General features: G+C 39.1%; 1 protein-coding gene and 3 pseudogenes across 4 annotated transcripts in view; 2 read left to right on the top strand and 2 right to left on the bottom strand.

The window, feature by feature from the left end:
* The window catches only part of POLN (DNA polymerase nu), a gene marked incomplete at its 3' end in the record, with an annotated part of 145,705 nt that overhangs the window by 36,386 nt on the left and 86,106 nt on the right, over positions 1–23,213 (bottom strand). Inside the window, exons 17-19 of the mRNA XM_080938973.1 lie at positions 20,267–20,324; positions 19,341–19,418; positions 18,312–18,426 (exon numbers count right to left, since the gene is read on the bottom strand). Of these exons, the coding sequence (XP_080795099.1) occupies positions 18,312–18,426; positions 19,341–19,418; positions 20,267–20,324 (251 nt within the window). The remainder of the gene's footprint in view (positions 1–18,311; positions 18,427–19,340; positions 19,419–20,266; positions 20,325–23,213) is intronic.
* On the top strand, positions 9,587–10,621 carry LOC308434490 (protein tyrosine phosphatase type IVA 1-like; annotated as a pseudogene). The gene is made up of 2 exons: positions 9,587–10,002; positions 10,527–10,621. The product of its transcript is annotated as a protein tyrosine phosphatase type IVA 1-like (transcript).
* LOC308434504 (small ribosomal subunit protein uS13-like) lies at positions 10,043–10,512 on the bottom strand (annotated as a pseudogene). The gene has a single exon. The product of its transcript is annotated as a small ribosomal subunit protein uS13-like (transcript).
* Positions 13,017–14,286, top strand: LOC308437829 (ribosome biogenesis protein WDR12-like; annotated as a pseudogene). Its single transcript has one exon. The product of its transcript is annotated as a ribosome biogenesis protein WDR12-like (transcript).

The raw sequence follows: 23,213 nt of genomic DNA, 5'->3' as shown, positions 1-23,213 counted from the left end.
TTAAGTAAAATATATGAAAAATAAAAATTATTTTTTATTTTTTTGCCCTCCCTCCCCAGTTTCTAGCTCAGGCTGGCCTAAAACTCGCTAGGTAGCCAAGAATGACCTTGATTTTCTGATTCATTTGCCTCCATATCTCAAGTAATGGAATTACATGCCTGACTCTAGTTCTCTCCTTTGAAAACTGTATATACACAAATTTGTTATTGCTGCTGCTGTTGGGATTTGCTGGCTGTTTTATTTCTGTTTTGCTTTGTTTTTGAGACTCTTGCGTATTCCGTCTTGTCCTCAAACTTACAACATGCTGAAGAAGACTGAAGTACTGAGCCTCTTGCCTTTACTTCCTGAATGCTGGGATTGTGAGCATAAACCACCTTGGCTAGTTTTCTGAGGACTGAATCAGGGCACCAAATAAGCTATATATCCCCAGTGTGTGACTGTGGAATTCTTGTTTTAAGGTCTTACAGTATGTGTGAGAAACAGAGACAAGGATAGGCCACACAGAGGAAGAGCAGCATCAGTCCATGAATACAGCAGCACTGACAGAATGGCTGCCATGTAAGTGGGGTGATGCAGGTGTCACCCTCCTGACAGCTTCCTGGAAGGCAGGGAGGAGTGCACAGTCTATCTGGGGTCTGAGTGTCTCTGTATATCCAGTGGAAAAGCAACACTGGGCCAACAATACAGTAACCACAAGGTGTTGGGGAAGGTTTCTTTAAAAAGAGAGAGAAATATGTTTTTATTTACCGGTGATTTTGAATGCCCCTCCATCCCTACTTTTGGGCAGTAAGAAGCATAATAATATATTTATGATTACATGATACATATCTATTTGTGCCTTTTAACTGGAGTTTTCATCTTATTTATATTTAATGTTTATTGATACTATTAAGTTAAATCTTTTCATCTTGATATATTTTTTTATTTATCCTATCTGCATTTTGTTTTCTGTTCCTCCTTTCTTGAATTATTCTAGGTGAACCACAAGATTTTTTAAGACTTCATTTTACTTCTCTTATTAATATTTTAGTTGGCTTCCCTTTAGCATTGTCTTACCTTAGGAAATACATAGGCATCTTTAAGTCCTGATAGCCTACATCTAAGAACTTCCACTGTGCTCCTGCCCATCCTTCTTACTTTTGGTATCTTTATCTTTTACTTCCATCTGGGTTCGAAACTTTAACAAAAGTACTGCAGAATTCAAGTATTATATATAAGCCACATTTATAGAAACATGAAATGTGTACGACAGGTGATGTAAAATAAAAGTGAGTATGTTTCGTCTCTGCTCATTGTAGTAGGCGAATCATGAAGACTTCGTGTGATCTCAGTTCTCTTCAGCCTGGAGAACTTTAAGTCATCCTACTAGTGAAGAAGTACTCAGACAAATTCTTTCACTTTTCTGTGTGTCTGAGGAGTGTCTTTGTTCAGCAAAAATTTAGTTTTTGGATGACAAACCCCAGACTGTTTGGGCACTCTGGGGATTAGCTTCTGTTTTGCTGCAATTAAACTGCTGTGCCTTTGCCAGTGTGTCCTGTCTTGCCACTTCTGTGGCTCATTTTTAAGATTTTGGTTTTGTCTTTCCGTTTTACAAGTTTTACTTTAATGTGCTTATTGAGTGGCTTTCTTTGCATTAATGATCTGGAATGTTTTAAAGCTTTTGGGATATATGGATTAGTGCTGATATTTGAAAGTTTTCAGCCATATTTGTTAGACCTTACCTTCATTCTCTTCTCTCTTTCTGAAAGTTGTCCTATTTTATTTTATCCCATGTATGGGTTTTAAGTGATCTATGTTCTTTTTCTTTTTGTGTCTCATTCTTGTCTCTGTATATTGGCATAGATTAATGGATTTTTTTCCTAAGGTGAAAATTTTCCTTTTTCTTCTCCTAGTCTTCTGTCTCCTCCTCCTCCTCTTTTTGAAATGAGGTTCTTACTATGTAGTTTTGGCTGGTCTGGAATTTACTATGTAGATCAGGATGGCTTTGAATTCACTGAAACTCACCTGTTTCTGCTTCTCAAGTACTGGGATTAAAGGTATGTATCATCACACTTGGCCCATGCTACACTTTGTTATTATTCTGATATGGTATTTTCACTGTAATAATCTTATCCCTATCTACAGTGTTTATTATCTCTTAATTATCCTTTTATTTAATTATCCCTTCCTACAGTGTTTGTATATCTCTTAAAGTTCTTCAAATTAGCAGTTAGAGCCCACCTTTTCATCTAAAATATTTAGTTGGTTTTTTGTATATAATGCTAAAAATATGTCAGGCGTGGCAGTGCATTATCTACAGTTAATATATAGATATTAGATCTCAGCAAAGAATATATATATATATACACATATACATATATATATATACATAATTTTTTCCATAGCTGAGGACTAAGCCTAGGGCCTTGAGCTAAATCTTCAATCCCTTTTGATATAATATTTTTATTATTTGAGAATTTCATACAATGTATTTTGATCACATCTATTTCCTATTCCTTGCAAGTCCACCCTCTGATTTTTGTGCCCTTAAAGAAAAATACCACCAAGTCTAATTTGTGCTGCCCATTCCCACTAGAAACCATCAGCTGCGAAGAGCTACACATTGTAGCATCTTCATCACAATTTTTAAGCACTCTCTTCTACAGCTTCATATCTGGGCTATTTCTCTGGCTGGCTTCTGTTTGTTTACTCAAACAAGAAATAGAGCATAGTTCTTGTTCTCACTTATCTGAATTATTATATTTGGCACATTTTACAGAATGTAACTGTGGGACACTGAAGCAATATTTACTTCCTATAAAAGACACACTATTTCTGCCGGGCCACAAAGTTGGGAGTTAAGTCGATTTGATCTGTGGTGAAGTTGGGTCTTGACTTCATTGCAATCAATTTGATTCACTACTATTGCAGTAATTGCAGTAGTGACTGCAATTCACTCCTGGTTTGGATCACTTTGTGAGGGTCCAGAAGCTCTTTCTATGGGTCTGTAGTATGAGAATATACAGATAAAGGATTTCTTGGAGCTTTCTAGCCCAGCTGTCAGCTTTTCAGATTACAGGAGAGCTCACTCCCTGTGACAAACCAACTGCAAATTTTTGGGTTTCTAAAAAGCCATGTTGCCTTTTAGTCCTTCCCAGGCTTTCTGCTTCTTGAATAAATCAGAACACTTGAGATGGGTAGAGCTCTCAGTGATCCGGAATGCCTTCTCTTGAATTCCCAGTCTGCTTTTAGTCTTGATTTCTATTCCCAGACACTCACAGACTCATAGGAGGCCTAGTGAAGAATGTGCTCTGTACGGGAGCTCTTTTGAGTTTTAATATGCCTTGCTAGGCTACAAGTTAATTAAAAATTTAGGTGGTGTTTCTTCCCTCCTCTAGGGATTAGAGTCACTCACAATGGGCTCTTTTCTTGAAAGGGCTCATCACTTTCTGGAATTCCATTTGGTTCGAGCACTTTTGTTCCTCCTTTTATTCTAAGGTGATAGGTACCTTCCTTTGAAACAAAGGTTTTAAAAGGTGTTTCTTGAAGACAACAGATAGGCAGATTTTGTTTCTTCATCTGCTCAGTCAGTCTGTAATTTGATTAGAGAATCCAGGCCATTAATATTTAAAATTACTATTGAAATATGCCAGTCATGGTCATTGTGTTTACTTATGACGTTGTTGTGCTTTCAGGGACATTTTGTGGTGAAATAATTACATTTTTGTATTTCTTTCTATAGTCTCTCTCTTTCATTCCTAGCTCTTTTCAGTCCCAAGTACTGCTTCCTGTGTTTTCCTTAGGTTTGGTTTGTTGGATATAAGATTTTTCAGGGTGTTTATGTCATTGAGAATTTTTCTTTCTCCTTCAATCATGGAAGATGGTTTTGATGGATGTCTTAGTTTAGAACATAGAATACATTACTCCTGGCTTTTCTGGCTTTCAAAGTTTCCACTGAGAAATGAGCTATTATTCTGATGGATTTTCCTGTTTATGTGACTAATATTTTTTCTCTTGTAGCCTTCAATTTATTTTCTTCATTTTGTCTTTATAGTTTTTCATGTTCCTTGATTATTTGATCTAGATCCTCACTTACCTTTGGGGCCTGATATTTTGTCTTCTACTTGACTCCTTTGAGTTTTCTAGTTGGGCTTCTGGGTTTTTCAATTCCATCTTCAGTCTTCTTCAATGTTTCTATTTCCTGATTGAATTCTATTCTCAAGTCTTAGATTATCTTCGTCATTAGCCTAATGTTTGTGTCTTCTTGGGCATCAATCAGGCATTTATTCTCAAGTTCTTTCTCCTTGATTTCATTGAGCTCTTTCTCTTTGTCTCCTTTATACTTGATTTTTTTTTTTTTTTTGAGATTTATGATTGTTCCCTTAACTTTTGTGTTTGGAGTCTTAGGTAATTCTCATTGGCAAGTATTTCTATACACTAATAGGTATTGGAGAGAAGACACTGGCTTGATCTTTCATATTACTGGTATTCCCTGGATGAGATCTGGGTATGTGGATTCACTTTGTTAGTTTTGAATTTGTTTTGTCTAGATCAGGGTGGGACAGAGAAAGAATGGTAGGCATCTTGAGGTGTCTCAGGGTGTCTTAGGTGGAATGCAGTAAGGTAAGCAAAGGGGACTAGGCTGCTTTGCAGAATGTGATTCCTGTTCCACGTGGAATAATGGATATGACATGAGAGAGTGTTGCGTTATGATGGACAAGTATGGATGGTACTGCTGAAAGATCAGAGCTCCTCTGCAGTGGAGCTAAGAAGACAAGAGTAGGCTTTTTCACTGGTTACAGGACCCAGGCTAAATCTGGTAAACTGTGAAAAAGGCTTGGATGAGAAGATCAGGAGTACTCACCAGGCTAGACCCTGTAGGAGGAAATGAGAAGTCTGTATATGAAATGGAGCTAGAGGTCTGTGGGTGGATACAAATCCTGGCAGAAGCCTAGTAGAGGAGAAGGTAGGGGCATAGGATGTAGACTCAGGCTAGATCTTTCAGGTTGTAGAAGAACACGTTTTGGGTGGTGGAGGAGGACTTCGGATGTATAGGTATGGTGTGGAATCATGGAGCTCAGCTTGCTTCTTGTCCATAGACAACTAGAAGCCCAGGGATTATGGCTCAAATAATCATAGAATATCTTGGTCAGCTCCTCACTGATGGGCAACTGGGCTAAGCTAGAACCGTGTTTTAGGGTTTGTTACTGTAGCATGTAAGGGACCGAGTTCTGATATACATGATAACAGGACATCCTGCAGCCTTCTTGCCTCACACCAAGAACAGTTTGTTACAGCTTCTTTTTTGTCTTTACTACATTTCATCACTGGCTGTGGACTCACAGATGAGGAATGGTGAGAACAGGAAGTTCTTCCCTGAACTATAACAAGCTACAAAAATGCAGAAAAGATATATAATATCCAATGCAGACATTAACTTTTCACATCAGCTTTATATGTGATGAACTTGACACAAATCTGAAGAGGATGATCTTCTGCCTCACATTAAACCTTTCCCAAAAATCAGTTGAGCATATTTGTGAGGGACCATTATGTTGCCTCCATGATTTCTTCTAAACCCCATGTTTGTATGTAATTATTCAACTCCAAAGTTTACCTAGGAAATTGTTACCATGTTGAAAGATGTTACTATGTATCTTTGATTACTTGCTTTTTTTTTTGTTTGTTTTGTTTTTTGTCTTTTGCTTGTTGCATTTGGAACAACAGAGCATTTTACAGGGTGCAGGCATTTTTAAATGTATTTGGTCTGTATTTTTACCATGTGCTATTCTGGTCCTCTGTTTAGAACATAAAAATCATTTCCACAGCAACTAATTATAGTATAAGTCACAAATGCCAGATTACTACTGCTGTGGAGGTTGGAAGGATCCATCATGCAAATACTAAAAGCTTCTTATTTGGGAAGTTCTTCCCTGAACTATTCCAAGCTAATAAAAATGCAGAAAAGACATATAATATCCAATGCAGACATGAACTTTCCACATCAGCTTTATGTGTGATGAACTTGACACAAATCTGAAGAGGATGATCTTCTGCCTCACATTAAACCTTTGTCAAAAATCAGTTGAGCATATTTGTGAGGGCCTGTTATGGCGCCTCATTCCTGAGCTGTTGATCTATGTCTCTAGCCCTCTACAACCTCACCATCCCTTGATCACTGTATAGGAAATCTTCTTACCCAGTGCAGTGACTGTTTTAGCTGCTCTGGTATTTTCTCCCCATGTTTTCCCTATATAGTTTAGAATAAGCTCCTCCATGTGTATAAACATACTACTTGAGCTTTAAAAGAATTGCATTATAAACATATGGATCTATTTAGTGGGACTGACACGTGTATCCTGAGTTGTCTATACTACAAACACAATATGTCTCTTGATTTATTAGATTTTTGATTCTTTTCCTTAGCATTTTCCAATTTTAGGCATAAATGTTTGCTGACTGAAAAATTAAGAACAGATATTCCCTGGTTATGAATGGGTTTTATCCTAGTAAGCCCATTTAAAACTGAACAAGATTTTAAGCTGGGAATGAACTTTGTACAGCAGAATATTGTTTGTCCCTGTGACTGGAGGCCTGTTTGAGGCTGGCTTATTACCACCACTGCCCATTGTGAAGAGAGAGTGTCATACCTCGTATCACTAGGAACTCCAGATCCGATGTCTGGCTATATCTGTGTGGTTTTCACACCAGAGTAAAGTAAGAATATCCAGGCTGGGAATGCAGTGGCCAGAGACAATATAGTTTTACTTTCACTTTCTACATATTTGTTGTCAGTTTTATAAAATGTGATTTAATTTTTGTGTATTGATTTGGAGCCTTGTGACCTTGCTGAACTCATATATTAGTTCTAGTAATAAAACAAAACAAACAAACCTATTTAGAACCCGGTGGTGGAGGCAAATGGCTTTAATCCCAGACCTTGGGAGGCAGAGGTAAGCAGATCTCTCTGAGTGAGTTGCAAGATAGCTAGGGCTACACAGAGAAACCCTATTTTAAAAAATCTAAAAAACAAAGCAAACAACCCCCAAAACAAAATCAAAAGAAAACAAATCAAAACACCTATTTGGGTTATAGTCTTGGGATAACAATCATTTTTTCTATAAATAGGGAGGTTTTGTTTCTTCCTTTCCAATCCATCTATCATTTCTTTACTTTAACATATAGTTTTCATAAGTGTTTCCCAGGGGAAAGAAATGTTCTACCATTGCCCTGCCCACAGTTCTGCCTTCCTTCCAGAGGAGGCCTGCAGGACCTGGAAACATCCAAGATAGACACCTCTTCTCCCCCCTAAATCCCCTGCCTCCCAGGTCTACCTGGGACACAGTCAGCAGATGTGAGTTTCATGCTGTCCCCTGACCTTCACTGTCAAGCCCAAGGTGGTGCTACCTTCCTTCCTGAGGAGGTCTTCAGGGCCCCAGAATATTAAGTCCACCTGGGGCACAGCCTATAGAGGTGAACAATGTTCTTATTTCTTGAGTTCCACGGCCAGGCCCATGGCTTTGCCTGCCTCCCCAAGGAGTCTTGCAAGCATCTGGAGCATTCAGCCAACATCAGGGACAACCAGATGGCTAAAGGCACTACCAGAGCCCAGATATCCTAGTACAGCAAGCCCTGGATATCCTAACACTGTGAAAGCACAAGAAGATGACCTAAATTCTAATCTCAGAGAGATGATATAGGCCCTTAAAGAGAAAATGAATAAACCCTTAAATACAGTAAAACATAACAAAACAGGTGAAGGAAATGAATAAGACTGTTCAAGACCTGAAAATGGATCCTAGAGATGGAAAACCTAGAAAAGAGAACAGGAACTGTAAATGTAAGCATCCCCAGCAAAATACAGGAGACAAAAGAGAAAATCTCAGGGGAAGAAACTGATAAATCAGTCAAAAAAAATGTTAACCTGACACAAAACATCCAAGAAATCTGGGATCCTATGAAAAGATCAAACCCAAGGATAATAGGAATAGAAGAAGGAGAAGACTCCTGGCTCAAAGACCTAGAAAATATTTAACAAAATCATAGAAGAAAATTCTCTCAACCTAAAGAGATGACTATAATCATACAAGAAGCTTACAGAACACCAAATGGATTGCACCTCCCACCACATAATAATCAAAGCAATAAATGTACAGAACAAAAAACATTAAAAGCTACAAAGGAAAAAGATCAAGTAACATATAAAGGCAGACCTATCAGAATCTCACCCAAGCCAATAGTCAACATCTAATTAAATGGAGAGAAGCTTAAAGCAATTCCACTAAAATCATGGACAAGACAAGGTTGTCAACTTATCTTTTCAATACAGTACTTGAAATTCTAGCTAAAGCAATAAGACAAGTAAAGGAGATCAAGAGAATGCAAATTGGAAACAAAAAATCAAAAGTATTGCAATTTGCATTCCCTTGATGATATGACAATATATATATGTGACCCCAAAAATACTATGAGAGAACTCCAACAGCTAATAAATACCTTCAGTAAAGTGGCTGATTATAAAATTAACTAAAAATAAAAGTCAGTATTCCTCCTTTATACAAATGATAATTGGGCTGAGAAAGAAATTATGGAAACAACACCCTTTATAATAGCCATAAATAATGTATCTTTGTGTAACTCTAAGCAAGCAAGTAAAAGACCTGTATGACAAGAACTTCAAGACCCTAAATAGAGAAACTGAAGATGTCAAAAGATGGAAAGAGCTTCCATGCTCATGGATCAGTAGCATTAACATAGTAAAAATGGCCATCTTATCAAAGGCGATCTACAGATTCAATGCAATTCCCATCAACATTCCAACACAATTCTTTACAGACCTTGAAAGAGCAATTCTCAGCTTCATATGGGAAAAATCAAAAAAACCTACAATAGCTAAAACAATCATGTGGATAAAAGAACCGGTCCTGATTTCAACCTGTACTACAGAGCAATAGTAATTAAAACCATAGGGTGGTTATTTCCCTGATTGCTGTCACCTTGTTAGCAAGTCCATCCCTTCACTGGGATCCCAGAATCTCTACTGAAGACCAGTTGAGATGTCCAGCCTTGTGGACTGAGTAGATTCTAGATTCATGAACTTCCCTTGGATTAGCCAGACCATAGCCTCGGTTCTGTGGAGTTCTCGGTCACACATTTATGGAGTGTCTGAAGGGCAGTGGAGATTACTGCTGGGCACAGCATGGCCTCTGTGCAGACAAGAGAACTGTAGAAATTCATTACTACTCCACCAAGAAGTCCCATAAATAAGAGTGGATAACCTGGACACAGGCGTGTTGAATTGAAATTTGCAGAGCATTTTACACAAGTGCTCAGACCTGGATGGGGTGAAGCTCAGTGCACTTCCTTTGTGTTGCCTCAGTATTACTGGATTGAAGAATCACTGCTTCTTGTTGGGAGGTCCATTTCATTGCCGGTTTCTCCCGATTCATACTCCAAAGCACTGGGAATTTCAAGTGGAGTATACTGAATATTGAAGTAGACTTCAGGCTATTTTTGTTTTATTTTGTTTTTTGTTTTGAATTATTTTTGTATTCCATTTTTAAATTATTTCATAATCCTCTTGGGTGTTTTTTTAAGCTAAATTAACATGGCTCGAATGAACCGCCCTTCTCCTGTGGAAGTCACATACAAGAGCATGAGATTTCCCATTACACACAATCCAATCAATGTGACCTTAAACAAATTTATAGAGGAACTTAAGAAGCATGGAGTTACTACAATAGTAAAAGTATGTGAAGCAACTTACAACACTACTTTTGTGAAGAAAGAAGGCATTCGTGTTTATAACTGGTCTTTTGATGATGGTGTACCACCATCCAACCAGATTGTTGATGACTGCTTAAGTCTTGTGAAGATTAAGTTCCATGAAGAACCTGGTTGCTGTATTGAAGAACATGTGTCACAGGCCTTGGCAGAGTTCCAGTGCTTGTTTCCCTAGCATTAACTGAAGCTAGAATGAAATATGAAGATGCAGTACAATTCATAAGACAAAAGCAGCGTGGAGTTTTTAGTTTAGTTTAGTTTTGTTTTCTTGATATATAAACTATTTATTAACAGCAAAGGCCCAGAGACTCATTTCTTCTTGGATACATATAGTATGGCCCCTGCAGCCAGTGGTCTTGGTGTGCTGACCAAGGATAAAAAGGCCCCAGAAGTGGCTCAGCCCCCACGGGCTCGAATTTTCTTCAGGCATTGCAGGTCCTCACACAGCTTGTTGTCTATTTCCCATCCTTCCCATCCTTCTGTCTGTTTAAGAACCAGCTGGGATCTTGTGCTGTTGTGGGTTTTGCTTCATGATGATCACACACTACACTTTATCCTCCGTGACTTCTCCAGCCTTCTTGGTGAGGTCAATATCTGCTTTCTTCAACACCGCATGAGCATATCTCCACCCCACACTCTTGATGACAGTGATGGTGAAGGCTATTTCCCCTACCCATCAATGTTGGTGTTGAGTACTCTCAAGATGTGCTGGAACTTCTCGGGGATCACTAGAGACAGGGTGGTAGCACAAGTGACAGCACAGAGCTTTTAACAGCAAGCAACTTCTGTATCTGAAGAAGTGCCACCTAAAATGTAGCTCTGCCTCAAGGATTCCAATGGTCATAGAAACAACTTTTGAATTCAATAAAACTGGGGTGCCTGATGCCATTGCCTTGGAAGTGGGACTTCAGATAGGACCTGATTTGTCATCCATAATTACCCAATGTGTCGGCTTATAAATAAGTCTACTGAAGCCCCACAGGAATATTAAAAAACAGTTCTTCCAGGCCACAAGTTTAACAGAATTGCAACCTCTATAACTGGGCTACGATCACCATGTTTGGACACATAGAAAAAGGCTTTCGCTGGTCAGCATTTAAAATGTGCTCATTATTTGTACCGACTGACCTTCCCTAAAATGAGGTGTTGAGTTGTCATTAAACGCACTCCTGTACCAGAATACTATCAGTCTAGAAGGAAGTTAGAAGGATCAGGTGCTAAAACACTTATATATTTTTAGCATCATACAGAACCCAAATCCCAGGAACTAAGAACTCCCTAGACCTCCCATGGTGTATTCCTTCAGTCATTTCAAACACTGCAGGGCTTCTCTCCTTATCTGCCAGCTCACTCTGTGTTTACATCTCCCACACATGCACCAGAACACATCAGGTTTGCTTAGTCATCATTTTTTAAACTAAGTCTTTTGGTGATTATTTAATGTTTTTGTCTTATTTTGTGCTGTTTTGAGAAACCTCATTTGAAAATCAACTTTGTTACAGAAGCATGTATCTTCAATAATGTCTCCAGACAAAAAGCCTTATAGTTAATTTAATGTTTGTACTCAGGTGCAGCCTAACAGGAAGGGCCTGAGAAAGAAACCACAGGGGGCTATTAAATATTTTTAGTAATATGTTGCCTTTGTCTTGTGCAGAACATGTCAAGTATGCTCTTTAATTTAGTAAATATTTTTAAGACGTAGAGATATATTGTTGTACTAACCAATTCTTAGTCAAAATTCATGAAATTCTTGTGTTTTCCATACCTATCAGAAGTTTTCAGCTTGTTTGAACTATGGTTTTCCTTCTCTTCCCAAACTCTTGCAAAAAAGAAAACGTGGCATCTGCTAGAGAACTGAGCAGAAATATCTTATCACCTTTTGAGCTATGTAACTTAATAATTGGATACAAGATCATTTGTTTTATTATGTAATCGATAAAACAGTGATATGTATTAATGTTAGCCCAACCATATATTTATACTGTCTGAGAATGTGTGGTTATAGTTCTGTGGGAGAAATAGTTTGTCAGTGTTCATCAGCTTGTAAAAACAGTGTGAGAGCTTCAACATCTAAATAAATGATGAAACATTGAGATTACTTTGCCTAAAATTGATTTAATTTGTGGAAATTGGTGGGTTTGGTTACTATCATTTCAATTTATGAACAAATTTGTTAGGGTTACCAAGTGCTTTTTATTAAAAATTGCTCTTTAAAGGTCCAAAAAAACACATGGTATTGGTACAGAGACAAACAAGTTAATTCATGGAATAGAATCAAAGAATCAGAAATAAACCCAGACACCTATGGACACTTGACTTTGACAAAGCCAAAAGCATACAATGGAGAAAAGAAAGCATCTTCAACATATAGTGCCAGTCTAACTGGATGTCTGCATGTAGAAGAATGCAAAGAGACCCATATATATCACCCTGTGCAAAACTCAAGTCCATGTGGATCAAAGATCTCAACATAAAACTGAATACACTCACCTATTAGAAAAGAAATGGGGAATAACTTTGAACTCATTGGCACAGGAGAAACCTTTCTGAACAGAAAATATAGGCACTAAGATCAACAAATAATAAATGGGACATTAGAAAACTGTAAAGCTTCTGTAAGGCAAAGGACACGGTCAATAGTACAAACTGGCAGCCAACAGAATGGGAAAAGGTCTTTACCCACTCTACATCCAACAGAGAGTTAATATCCAAAATCTATAAGGGACTCTAGAAATCAGACATCAACAAACCAAATAACCTAATTTAAAATGTGGTACAGCTCAAATAACGAATTCTCAATAGAAGAATTTATAATGGCTGAGAACCGTTTAAAGAAATATTCACTGTCCTTAGTCATCAGGGAAATGCAAATCAAAATGACTCTGAGATTCCACCTTATGCCTATCATGGCAAAGATCACACACTCAAGTGACAGCACATGCTGGTGAGGATGTGAAGCAATAGGAACACTCATTGCTAGCAAGAGTGCAAACTTGTACAGCTACTTTGGAAATCAATTTGTTTGTTTCTTAGAAAACTGGAACTAGTTAGAATGATTCACAAAAAAAGAACAGGTAGTTGATGTGTGCGGGCTGGGCATCGGTGGAAATAGAACCTCACCGTTTGGTCTGTAGAAACCCGAGGAAGATAACTGAAGCCTAGCTTCTACTGTGCTTACGGCACCGTCTACCTTAGAGCTACTTGATTATCAACGTGCACATCTTTGTGGAGAAGCCTCGTGTTTACTTTCTGCTATGACACAACTCCAGGCACACTTCTACACCGAGAACAAGAAATGTGCAGTGGATCAGGTATCTTTCTCAATCCCTGCCACCTTGGAAGTTGCCAACCTTAGTAACATTATCAATAAATTGCTGGAGACCAAAAATGAACTCCACAAACTTGTCGAGTTTGATTTCCTTATCAAGGGCCAGTTTCTTTGAATATCCTTGGTCAAACACGTGGAGCTGGAGAACATTTCATCGGAAGAGGTCATGGAACTAGTATATGTGGAAAAATACACGGCACCCCAGCCAGAGCAGTGCATGTTCCACGGTGACTGGATCGGCTGGCTCGGTCAGAGGGGCAGACGAATGGATCCTGTCTGGTTCTTATAATAAGACTTCTTGGATCTGGCCCTTGGAAGGAAAGTCAATAATGACAATTGTGGAACATAAAAATGTTGTAAAAGATGTAGTTTGGGTGAAAAAAGACAGTTTGTCCTGCCTACTCCTGATGGCCTCGATGGACCAGACTATTCTCTTATGGGAGTGGAACGCAGAGAGGAACAAAATGAAAGCTCTGCATGCTGCCGAGGGCATGCTGGGAGTGTGGATGCCATAGCCATCGATAGCTCCAAGTTTTGCAGTAGTTCCTGGGATAAGATGCTAAAGATCTGGTCTACAGTCCCTTCAGATAAAGATGAAATAGAAGAACCCACAAATCGACCAAGAAGAGAAGCAAAAAAAAAAAAACCGGAACAATTGGGACTAACAAGAACACTCTTGGCGACTTTCTCTGACCACACAGAAGTAATTTTCTCAGTACTTTGGTCAGATGCTGAAGAAATCTGCAGTGCATCTTGGGATCACACAATTAGAGTGTGGGATGTTGAGTCTGGCGGTCTTAAGTCAACTCTGGCAGAAAATTAAGTGTTTAATTGTATTTCCAATTCTCCCCTTTGTAAACATTTGGCATCTGGAAGCACAGATAGGCACACTAGACTGTGTGATCCCCGAACTAAAGATGGTGCTTTGGTGTCGCTGTCCCTCACCTCACATACAGGCTGTGTAACATCAGTGGAGTGGTCTCCTACCCATGAACAGCAGCTGATCTCAGGCTCTTTAGATTGTGACGCCATGGGATACAAGAAGCTGTAAGGCTCCTCTCTGTGATCTAGCTGCTCATGAAGACAAAGTTCTAAATGTGGACTGGACAGACACAGGGCTACTTCTGAGTGAAGGAGCAGACAGTAAATTGTATTCCTACAGATATTTCCCTACCACATTCCATGTGGGGGCTTGAAAATGAATGGCTGATAAAAAGACTTCATTGTTGGTTTTGTTTTAATTTTTAGTGTTTCACTGTTATGTCATAAATTCTGAATGAAATTGGAAAGGGTTTGAAATTTCGCTCAGCTGGTAGAGTGCTTGCCTAAAATTGCAAAGCCCTACATACCATCTCCAGCACTGCATAAAAAAGTAGGCATGGTAGTGCATTCCTGTAATCTCAGGCCCTGAGAGGTTGGAAGCAAGAGAATTAGAAGTTCAAGGTAACCCTCAGCTGTATAGTGAGCTTAAAAGGCAGCCAGCCTCGCTTACTCAAGGCTCTGTTTTAGGAAGAAAGAAATCAATGGATAATCTCTGATACCATTGCCAATGCAGAGACAGGAAGCAGGCTTTTAAAATTTGGATAACAGTTCATCTTTCATAATAGCTACATTTTACTATCTTAGTCCTTCATGTTTACAAAATACAGTAAATATGTAGCCTGAATTCTCCACCCTGAAAAAAAAAGAAAGAAAGAAAAAAAAGAAAAGAAAATTGGGACTAGTTCTAACCCACAAAACTCAGCTATACCACTCTTGGGAATATACCCAAAAGATGGCTCACTATAACACAAGAGCAATTGCTCAACTATATTTATAGCAGCTTTATTTGTAATAGCCAGAAACTGGAAACAACCTAGATGTCCCTCAACTGTAGAATAGAGAAAGAAAATATGGTACATTTGTACAACGGAATACTACTCAGCTATTAAAAACAAGGACATCAGAAAATTTGCAAGTAAATGGATGGGACTAGAAAATATCAGCCTGTTTGACGCACATGGTGTGTACTCACTTATAGGTGGATATTAACCATAAAGTACAAGATAAGCATGCTACAGTCCTTAGACCCAAAGAAGCTGTGTAACAAGGAATGCTAGGGAGGATGCTTGAATCTCACACAGAAGGGGAAATAACATATAGATATTGGAGGTTGATGAAGGAAGGAAACTGGGTAAAAAGAGAGCTGGGGGGGGTGGAGATCAGATGTGGAGGGGGTTGTGGGAGAAGATGAGAGAGAGAGAGAGAGAGAGAGAGAGAGAGAGAGAGAGGGAGAGGGAGAGAGGGAGAGGGAGAGGGAGAGGGAATGGGAGAGGGAGAGGGAGAGGGAGAGGGGGGGAGCATATTAGTGGGGGAGCATCTCTGGAGCTAGATGGAGATCTGGGATGGGGGGGGCTCCTGGGAATCTATGGGAGTGACCATATCTGAGACTTCTAGCAGCGGGGAATTTAGAGACCAAAGTGCCCATCTCCTACAGCCAGGTGAAGCTTCCGGTGGAGGGAGATACCAACCCACTCATAAAAACCTTTGACCTCAGATTTTTCCTGCCTACAAGATGTGCAGGAGTAAAAATAGAACAAAGTTTGAGGGAATGGCCAATCAATGACTGACCCAACTTGTGACCCATACCATATGAGAAAGTCAACTCCTTATACTATTAATAATAATCCACTATGCTTGCAGACAAGAGCAGAGCATTATGCTCTTCTGAGAGACTTCATCTCAACAGCAGATGAAAGCAGATGAATAGACCCACAGCCAGACATCAGGTGGAGGTGCTGGGCAGCTGAGCATGGGAGCAGGACAGTGAGGACCAAATATACATCTGGTGGATTCAGGAAGGCAGGATCTGAGAAAGGGCCCTGGCCAAGTTAGAAGTCATTTGTCTTAAAGGGCAGCATTACAGAAGGTTAGGGCATAGCTGAGAAAGAGGGCAGAGAATGGGGTCAGAATGAAATATAGTCACTGGAAGATGGTAGATGGAAAGACTCTGAGCTGATGCTTGTAAGCCAGACTTGGCTCTTGATCAAATCCTCACTTCTATCCAGAACCCCTCTTATTATACTTAGCAAGGATTCTGTTTGTCCCGGTCACTGCTTTATTGCTGTCAAAAGACACCATGGCCACAGAAACCCTTATAAAAGAAAGCATTTGGCTGGTGACTTGTTTATAGTTTAAGAGGTATAGTCCACAGTCATCAGAGTAGGGAGCCAGGCTACAGGCATGGCAGGCATGGTACTGAAGAAGTAGTTGCAAGCTACATCCTGATTTGCAGGCAGAGAGAGAGAGAGAGATTGGGCCTACCAAGGGCTTTTGAGACCTCAAAGTCTACTTCCAGTGACATACTTCCTCCAACAGGGCTACACCTCCAATTCCTTCTAAGTGACTAAACATTCAATATGAGACTATGGGGTCCATTTTTACTCAAACCACCATACTGTTCATCCCTTGTAGCTGCCCCTATCAAGCACAATTTCCATTGTTACTCCCTCTTAAGACCAGCTTGGCGAACAGTAGAACTATACTCTCACCCACAACTCTAGCTCTTTTACATAGAGTACTTCCTGACCTATATTATGTAAATAAGAGCCAGAGAAGACCAGTAAGTGATGCCTAACCTGGAGGTATGCAGTCCTGTCCCCATGATGATCACATGTCTTTGGGAAGACTAACAACAGAGATAAGTACTTGAGAGGCAAGGGCAGGACCATGTCTGGGGGTCAGGATCACCCTTTCTGGAAAGCTCCTGACACAAGGAGTGTTCAGCAGGTGAGATGAAAGTGAGGGAAAAGGGAACAGGCTGATGGAAGAGACTCAAGGTGAAGGGGCAGTGACAGCTGAGGCAGGGACCTTCCACCAGCAGCAACCTGCTCCTTCTCTTCCTTATAGCAGAATGCTGACTCAGTGGTGTATCTGGTTAGGTGAGCACCCTCATGATCCAAGGAGTTAGTCTCTAGATTTTCCAGACCACAGCAGAGCACCCCTTTAACTGGAAAGTGGGGTACAGCAGATGTGGCCCATGGAGCACTGTCACTCCATCAGGGAATAAGAGATAGAATCCTGCATCCTCACAGTTAGAGACTGAAATAGGACAGAAATGCTTCTTCAGACACATTTCCATTGTGAGTCTCTCATCACATATGCTCTAAGATTTCTGTATTTAGGGTGTTCATTTAGTATTTTTTATATTGTATACGGGCTTTTTAGATGGGACAGTTAATGCATTTTTAATACTCACAGGCAAAAGAAATGATAAAATATCCTTGAAAGTTACAATGTTAAATTTGGGGGCAGCTTTGGTGAGTTTCATGGTTGGTGATTATTCACAAGGCAATTTTTAATGTAATGACTTCCAAGAAGCAGCCTGTGGTATTCCTAACACTTCATTCACTACATTTTATTTTACTTAATAAGCCCCAAGTAAAACGATGGAAATGTACATAGCACTATTAGTTCATACATGATTTAAGTATATCAAGATACATACATTTAACTTTCATGTCCACAGACTGTCTATTTGTGCATTTTACTGTTGATATGACACCTCTCCTATATGTTCTTTACTCAACTCAAATAACAAATTAACTTGAGGTTAAGATGGAGAGAGATGACTGAGCTGAATGTCTTTACTAAAATTACAATACATTTTGTCAAACTTAACAAAAAATAAAATAAAAGGAGATAGAATCCTGCACCTGCTCTTTTTACCTGCCTAGCAGGTATGTGGCAAGCTTCCACTGGGAGGAAGAAAAGTTAGTGCCCAGGAATGGTGATTCAGAAACAAAGGTAGACTCTGCTGGCAGGGAGGCTAGAGAGGCATGCCTCAACACAACCTGAAGTCACTGGCTGCTGGAGTTCCCAGAGTGAATCACAGAGTTGGGGGCTGCCACCTGAGGTCCCTATATTCCTGCCCTCTGCAGGGAAAGGGTTGGGTAGGCACAGAAAAGGACAATGACCTCATAGGAGGCCCACAGTTCACACTTGCAGCTTGTGACTTCCTACTTCCCATTCCTCTTACCCTGGTGTCTACTGGGATGAGTCATCAGCTCCTTCATAATTAGGAAGCTTTTGGCTTCCCAGTCATCAACTCTAGTTTTCAAAATGATTAACAATTACAGAAAAATTAACTTCTTTCTTATGAATATAGCTTTGGAATAACTTAAAAATTTATGTTAGCATTCCTGCAAATCAGATACCATTGTGCCTTGTTTTGTTATCTTACCACTGTGAAGTCAGGGTAGAAAATACATCATTTCTTTCGGATTCCTGGAATAACTTCAAAAGCTCTGGATCCCCAGATAAATGTGCAAGAATGCGCAACTCAATCTGTGAAAAGTCTGTGAGACAGAGTCTGGGTCAGTTTGTGGTACCCCTATCACTGACTCACTCTAAGCCACTCTCAGTCTGCCTCTCTGTGGGGCTCAAGGTCATCACACCTCTTCCTATCTGACAGACTCTTAGCCTTAGGAATACAGGTTCTTTCCTATGCCAGCAATCCCTCAGACCTGTGCTTCCTCTTGAAGGCCAACGAGGCCTCCAGAATGGGCAGTGTCCATTCATTGTCTACATTTATCACAACTTTGTGAAGGGCCTCTGGTGTGTCAGGATCCCCTTGGGGTATGTCAGTGAACCCTTCCTCCATGAAATTTACATTCTAGCAGACATTATGAGTAAATCACTTGGTATGTCAGAAGGGGAGAAATGGAAAAAATGGATCAAGGTATAGTTTGGGAGAGAATAGTGTGTATGTGGAAATCTGGTGTCATGGTGAGGTAGCCAGCTCCCCTGCTTCTAGACCTTAAGAAAATTACAATGAACAAAGACAGAAGAGGAAGAAAGAAAGGGCTGCAAGGGCCTGAAGTACAGGAGCATAGTGGCTAGCAGTGCTGATTGAGTGGGTAAGGGAGGGACTGGGGGAAGACAAAAGAGGAAGAAGCAGATTGAATGAGTTATGTGGGAATTATCTGGGATCAAAATGCAGCAAAATGAGGGACCCCGAAAGCTAAAGATGTGTTATTCCTTAAAGTGCATAAGAAATCTTTGTTTCAGATAAGTGTCTGCTTTATGAGTTCTCTCTCTCTCTCTCTCTCTCTCTCTCTCTCCATATATATATATATATATATATATATATATATATATATATATATATATATGATATATATATCATTATTGGTAAATATTTTAAACCACATGAGAATGACAAAGCAAGCTATTCAAACAGTGGCATCCCTCTACCATCCTATGCATGTACCTGCTGCCAGGAAGGTGTGGCCTTCAGAGGACACAAACAGGGTTCTTGGAGAGATGGTAACAATCTCCTCTTCTTTACCTTGAACTGTCATTTCAAAAGCATGTGGTGAGTTTCACTATTATCTGACTTGCAGTAATTCTTCATATAGAGATATTTCAATATCATCCATAAATAAAAGTTCACATTTAAAATTTTTGACATTTCTAGTAATTCATAAAAAATAAATACCACTGGAAGATAACAAAACTTTTCTATTATCAAAATTTTCTGCTCTGTCCACAATTATGATAAAGAAAGTAAAATGTCAGACACTGACACCTAAAACCACTCTAGCAAAGCACTGGAGACTAAGCCCCACTGACTGGAAGCTATGTGGTTCCCACCGGAGACACCACAAAAGGACAGCTGCTCAAGGTGATGATGTGTATTTAGAAAGGCATGCTCTTAGCTTTGGCAGTATTACTGTACCTCCTGGGTCAATGCCCACAGCAAAGCAGCAGCACTGTATTTTCTTTTTAAGGATTGTAACCATTAGCATTACAAGTTGGATAGCTCAAAAGAAAGAATTTTCATATGCTGTTATAAACATCTCCAGGAAACTTTAGCTTTATTAAAAAGCCAGTGCTATTGTGTGTGCATTTGTTTGTTCTTTATTGGGAAGTTGATGGGGGAGGGACAGTGGGAAGGGAGATATTTCCCTGGTATAATTACCATCTATTTTAATGCATAAACTGCTAAGAGGGAGGTACCATAGCACTTAGAGCTGCTTTTTATTTTTTCAATGTAGGTTTAAATACTGGTCATGCAAACATAGAAGAGAACTTCAGAAAAGAATAAAAGTTATATTGTAAGACAGTAATTGTAAACAGCTCTGGGTTTTAAGAAATGCTCTGGTAATTTTAACAAGATAGGAAATAATGTATTACCTTTAAAATTCCGAGGCTTAGAAATCTGAATTGGGTGCTTGGAGATACCCTGGATATTCTATAATAAAAATCATAGTTTTAGTTGAAATATGTATTCTTCTTAATCTGTACCATCAAGGGTATTTGAAATATATAGTATTTATTAAATAGTTTATTAAATGTATTATGTCAATATGCCATGCAAAAGTATATTATAATATAATACAACTGCCTAATTTGAAAGTTTTGATGGAGACAGCACAAATGGTGATCAGCATGGATGAGAACTGCCCTGATGCTGGCCTGTGTGAGCCTGTGATACATACAGTGACTCGACCCAAATTATTAGCTTTTTTAATTGTAAAAAATTACAATATGCTAAAGGTAGATTTGTAGAAAATCTGTCCCTTATTTTTTTAACTTAAAAGTACTCCTTTTTCATAAATTTATTTATTCACTTTACATCCTGATCACAGCTCCCCTCCCTCTCCTCCCTGTCCCACCATTCCACCGCACTTGCCCCATCTTTTCCCTCACCCACAGGGGTACCAACCCACCCTGGCATATCAAATTGCATTAGGACTAAGTGCATTCTCTCCCACTGAGACCAGACAAGGCAGCCCAGCCAGGGGAAAGGGATCCAAAGGCAGGCAACAAAGTCCAAGTCAGAAATATCCCTGACTCCAAATGTTAGGGGGGATCCAACATGAAGACAACGCTGCACATCTGCTACAAACCAAATCCAGTAACACAGAAAAAGTGTTATATATCATAACCAGAAGAGAATTAATTGTCTAGGAATTCAAGACTGGTTTAAAAATCCAAAACAATTACTACATAGTATTCATGGAATAAAGGGCTTTATAGCACAATTACATTATACAGAGTATAAAAAGGCAATCACAAAAATCCAATTTTCATTCAGACTATGTGCCAGTATATACACTGAAATATCTAACTAGGAAAGGAGGATTTTTTTTCCAACATAGTAAACAGCATGTAGAAAATTTACTCATTCCGAGTAATTTCACTGTTTAAAATAGTGTCTAAAATAGACCGGTGCTCCCCAGTCTGATATGACTATCAGAGTCAGATCATCATCAAGCCAAACTATAGTTAACATACACATCTGGTAGCTCCTGGAAAGCACTGTATGGTCGGGAGAAACCAGCAAATAGGGTCTCAGATCCTAACATTATTTCCCACAAAACATAGCATAGTAGTTTTAATGACAGCTGTCTTACCAAAATAGAGAAAATGTATGGGTTTTTGATTAGTCCTGAGAAAGTATAAGTTTAAGTTGATTGTGCTTAGATAAATTGTAAATAAATATTTTTGATAATCAAATTTTGTTTTTTTTTAATTGTCATCCTAAAAACTTTTTTTCTTTCTTGAAAGACAAGATTTTAGCTTTTCTCTTTTAATTGCAAACAGGTACTAAGAAAAATTAAACAGTGCCCTATATTACAGTGGACAGAGCAGGAACAGTGACTATAACAGTGGCCATACTGTTTGTTTATGTGGCGGGTTATGTTGATGGATTTCTGTATATTGAACCATCCCTGCATTCCTGGGATGAAGCCCACTTGATCATGATGGATGATCATTTTGATATGTTCTTGGATTCAGTTTGCAAAAATTTTATTAAATATTTTTGCATCGATGTTCATAAGAAAAATTGGTCTGAAGTTTTCTTTCCTTGTTGGGTTTTTGTGTGGTTTAGGTATAAGTGTAATTGTGGCTTCACAGAAGGAATTGGATAGTATTCCTTCTGTTTCTATTTTGTGGAATAGTTTGGAGAGTATTGGTATTAGGTCTTCTATGAAGGTCTGATAGAATTCTGCATTAAACCCATCTGGTTCTGTTCTTCTTCCTGTTCTTCTTCCTCCTCCTCCTTCTCTTCTTCTGCTTCTGCTTCTTCTGCTTCTCCCTCCTCCTCCTCCTCCTCCTCCTCCTCCTCCTCCTCCTTCTGCTTCTTTCTTGGTTGGGAGACTTCTAATGACTGTTTCTGTTTATTTAGGGGTTATGGGACTGTTTAGATCATTTATCTGATCCAGATTTAACTTTGGTACCTGGTATCTGTCTAGAAAATTGTCTGTTTCCTCCAGATATTTCAGTTTCATTAATTATAGGCTTTTGTAGTAGGTTCTGATGATTTCTTGAATTTCCTCAGTTTCTATTGTTATGTTTCTCCTTTCATTTCTGCTTTTGTTAATTTTGATACTCTGTATCCTTTGATTAGTCTGGTTAAAGGACTGTCATTAGGATAAAACAGCAACCAATGGATTGGGAAAAGATCTTTACCGATCCTACATCTGATACAGGGCTAATATCCAATATATATAAGAACTCAAGAAGTTAGACTCCAGAGAATCAAATAACCCTATTAAAATGGGGGACAGAGCTAAATAAAGAATTCTCAACTGAGGAATATCAAATGGCTGAGAAGCACCTAAAGAAATGTTCAACATCCTTAGTCATCGGGGGAAATGCAAATCAAAACAACCCTAAGATTCCACCTCATACCAGTCAGAATGGCTAACATAAAAAAGCTCAGGTGACAGCAGATGCTTGCAAGGGTGTGGAAAAAAAGAAGCACTCCTCCATTGTTGGTGGGATTGGAAGTTGGTACAATCACTCTAGAAATCAGTCTGGTGGTTCCTCAGAAAACTGGACATAGTATTACCTGAGGACATAGTACTACCCGAGTAATACCTCTCCTGGGCATACACCCAAAAGATGTCCTAACATATAACAAGGACACATGCTCCACCATGTTCATAGCAGCCTTATTTATAATAGCCAGAAGCTGGAAAGAACCCAGATATCCTTCAACAGAAGAGTGGATATAGAAATTGTGGTACACTTACACAATGGAGTACTACTCAGCTATTAGAAACAATGACTTTATGAAATTCCTAGGCAAATGGATGGAACTAGAGAATATCATCCTGAGTAAAGGAACCCA

This window comes from Micromys minutus, assembly GCF_963924665.1.
Source record: "Micromys minutus genome assembly, chromosome: 1".
NCBI lineage: Eukaryota > Metazoa > Chordata > Mammalia > Rodentia > Muridae > Micromys > Micromys minutus.
Note: the sequence above shows the minus strand (reverse complement) of the source record. Positions and strands in the feature narration are given on the sequence as shown.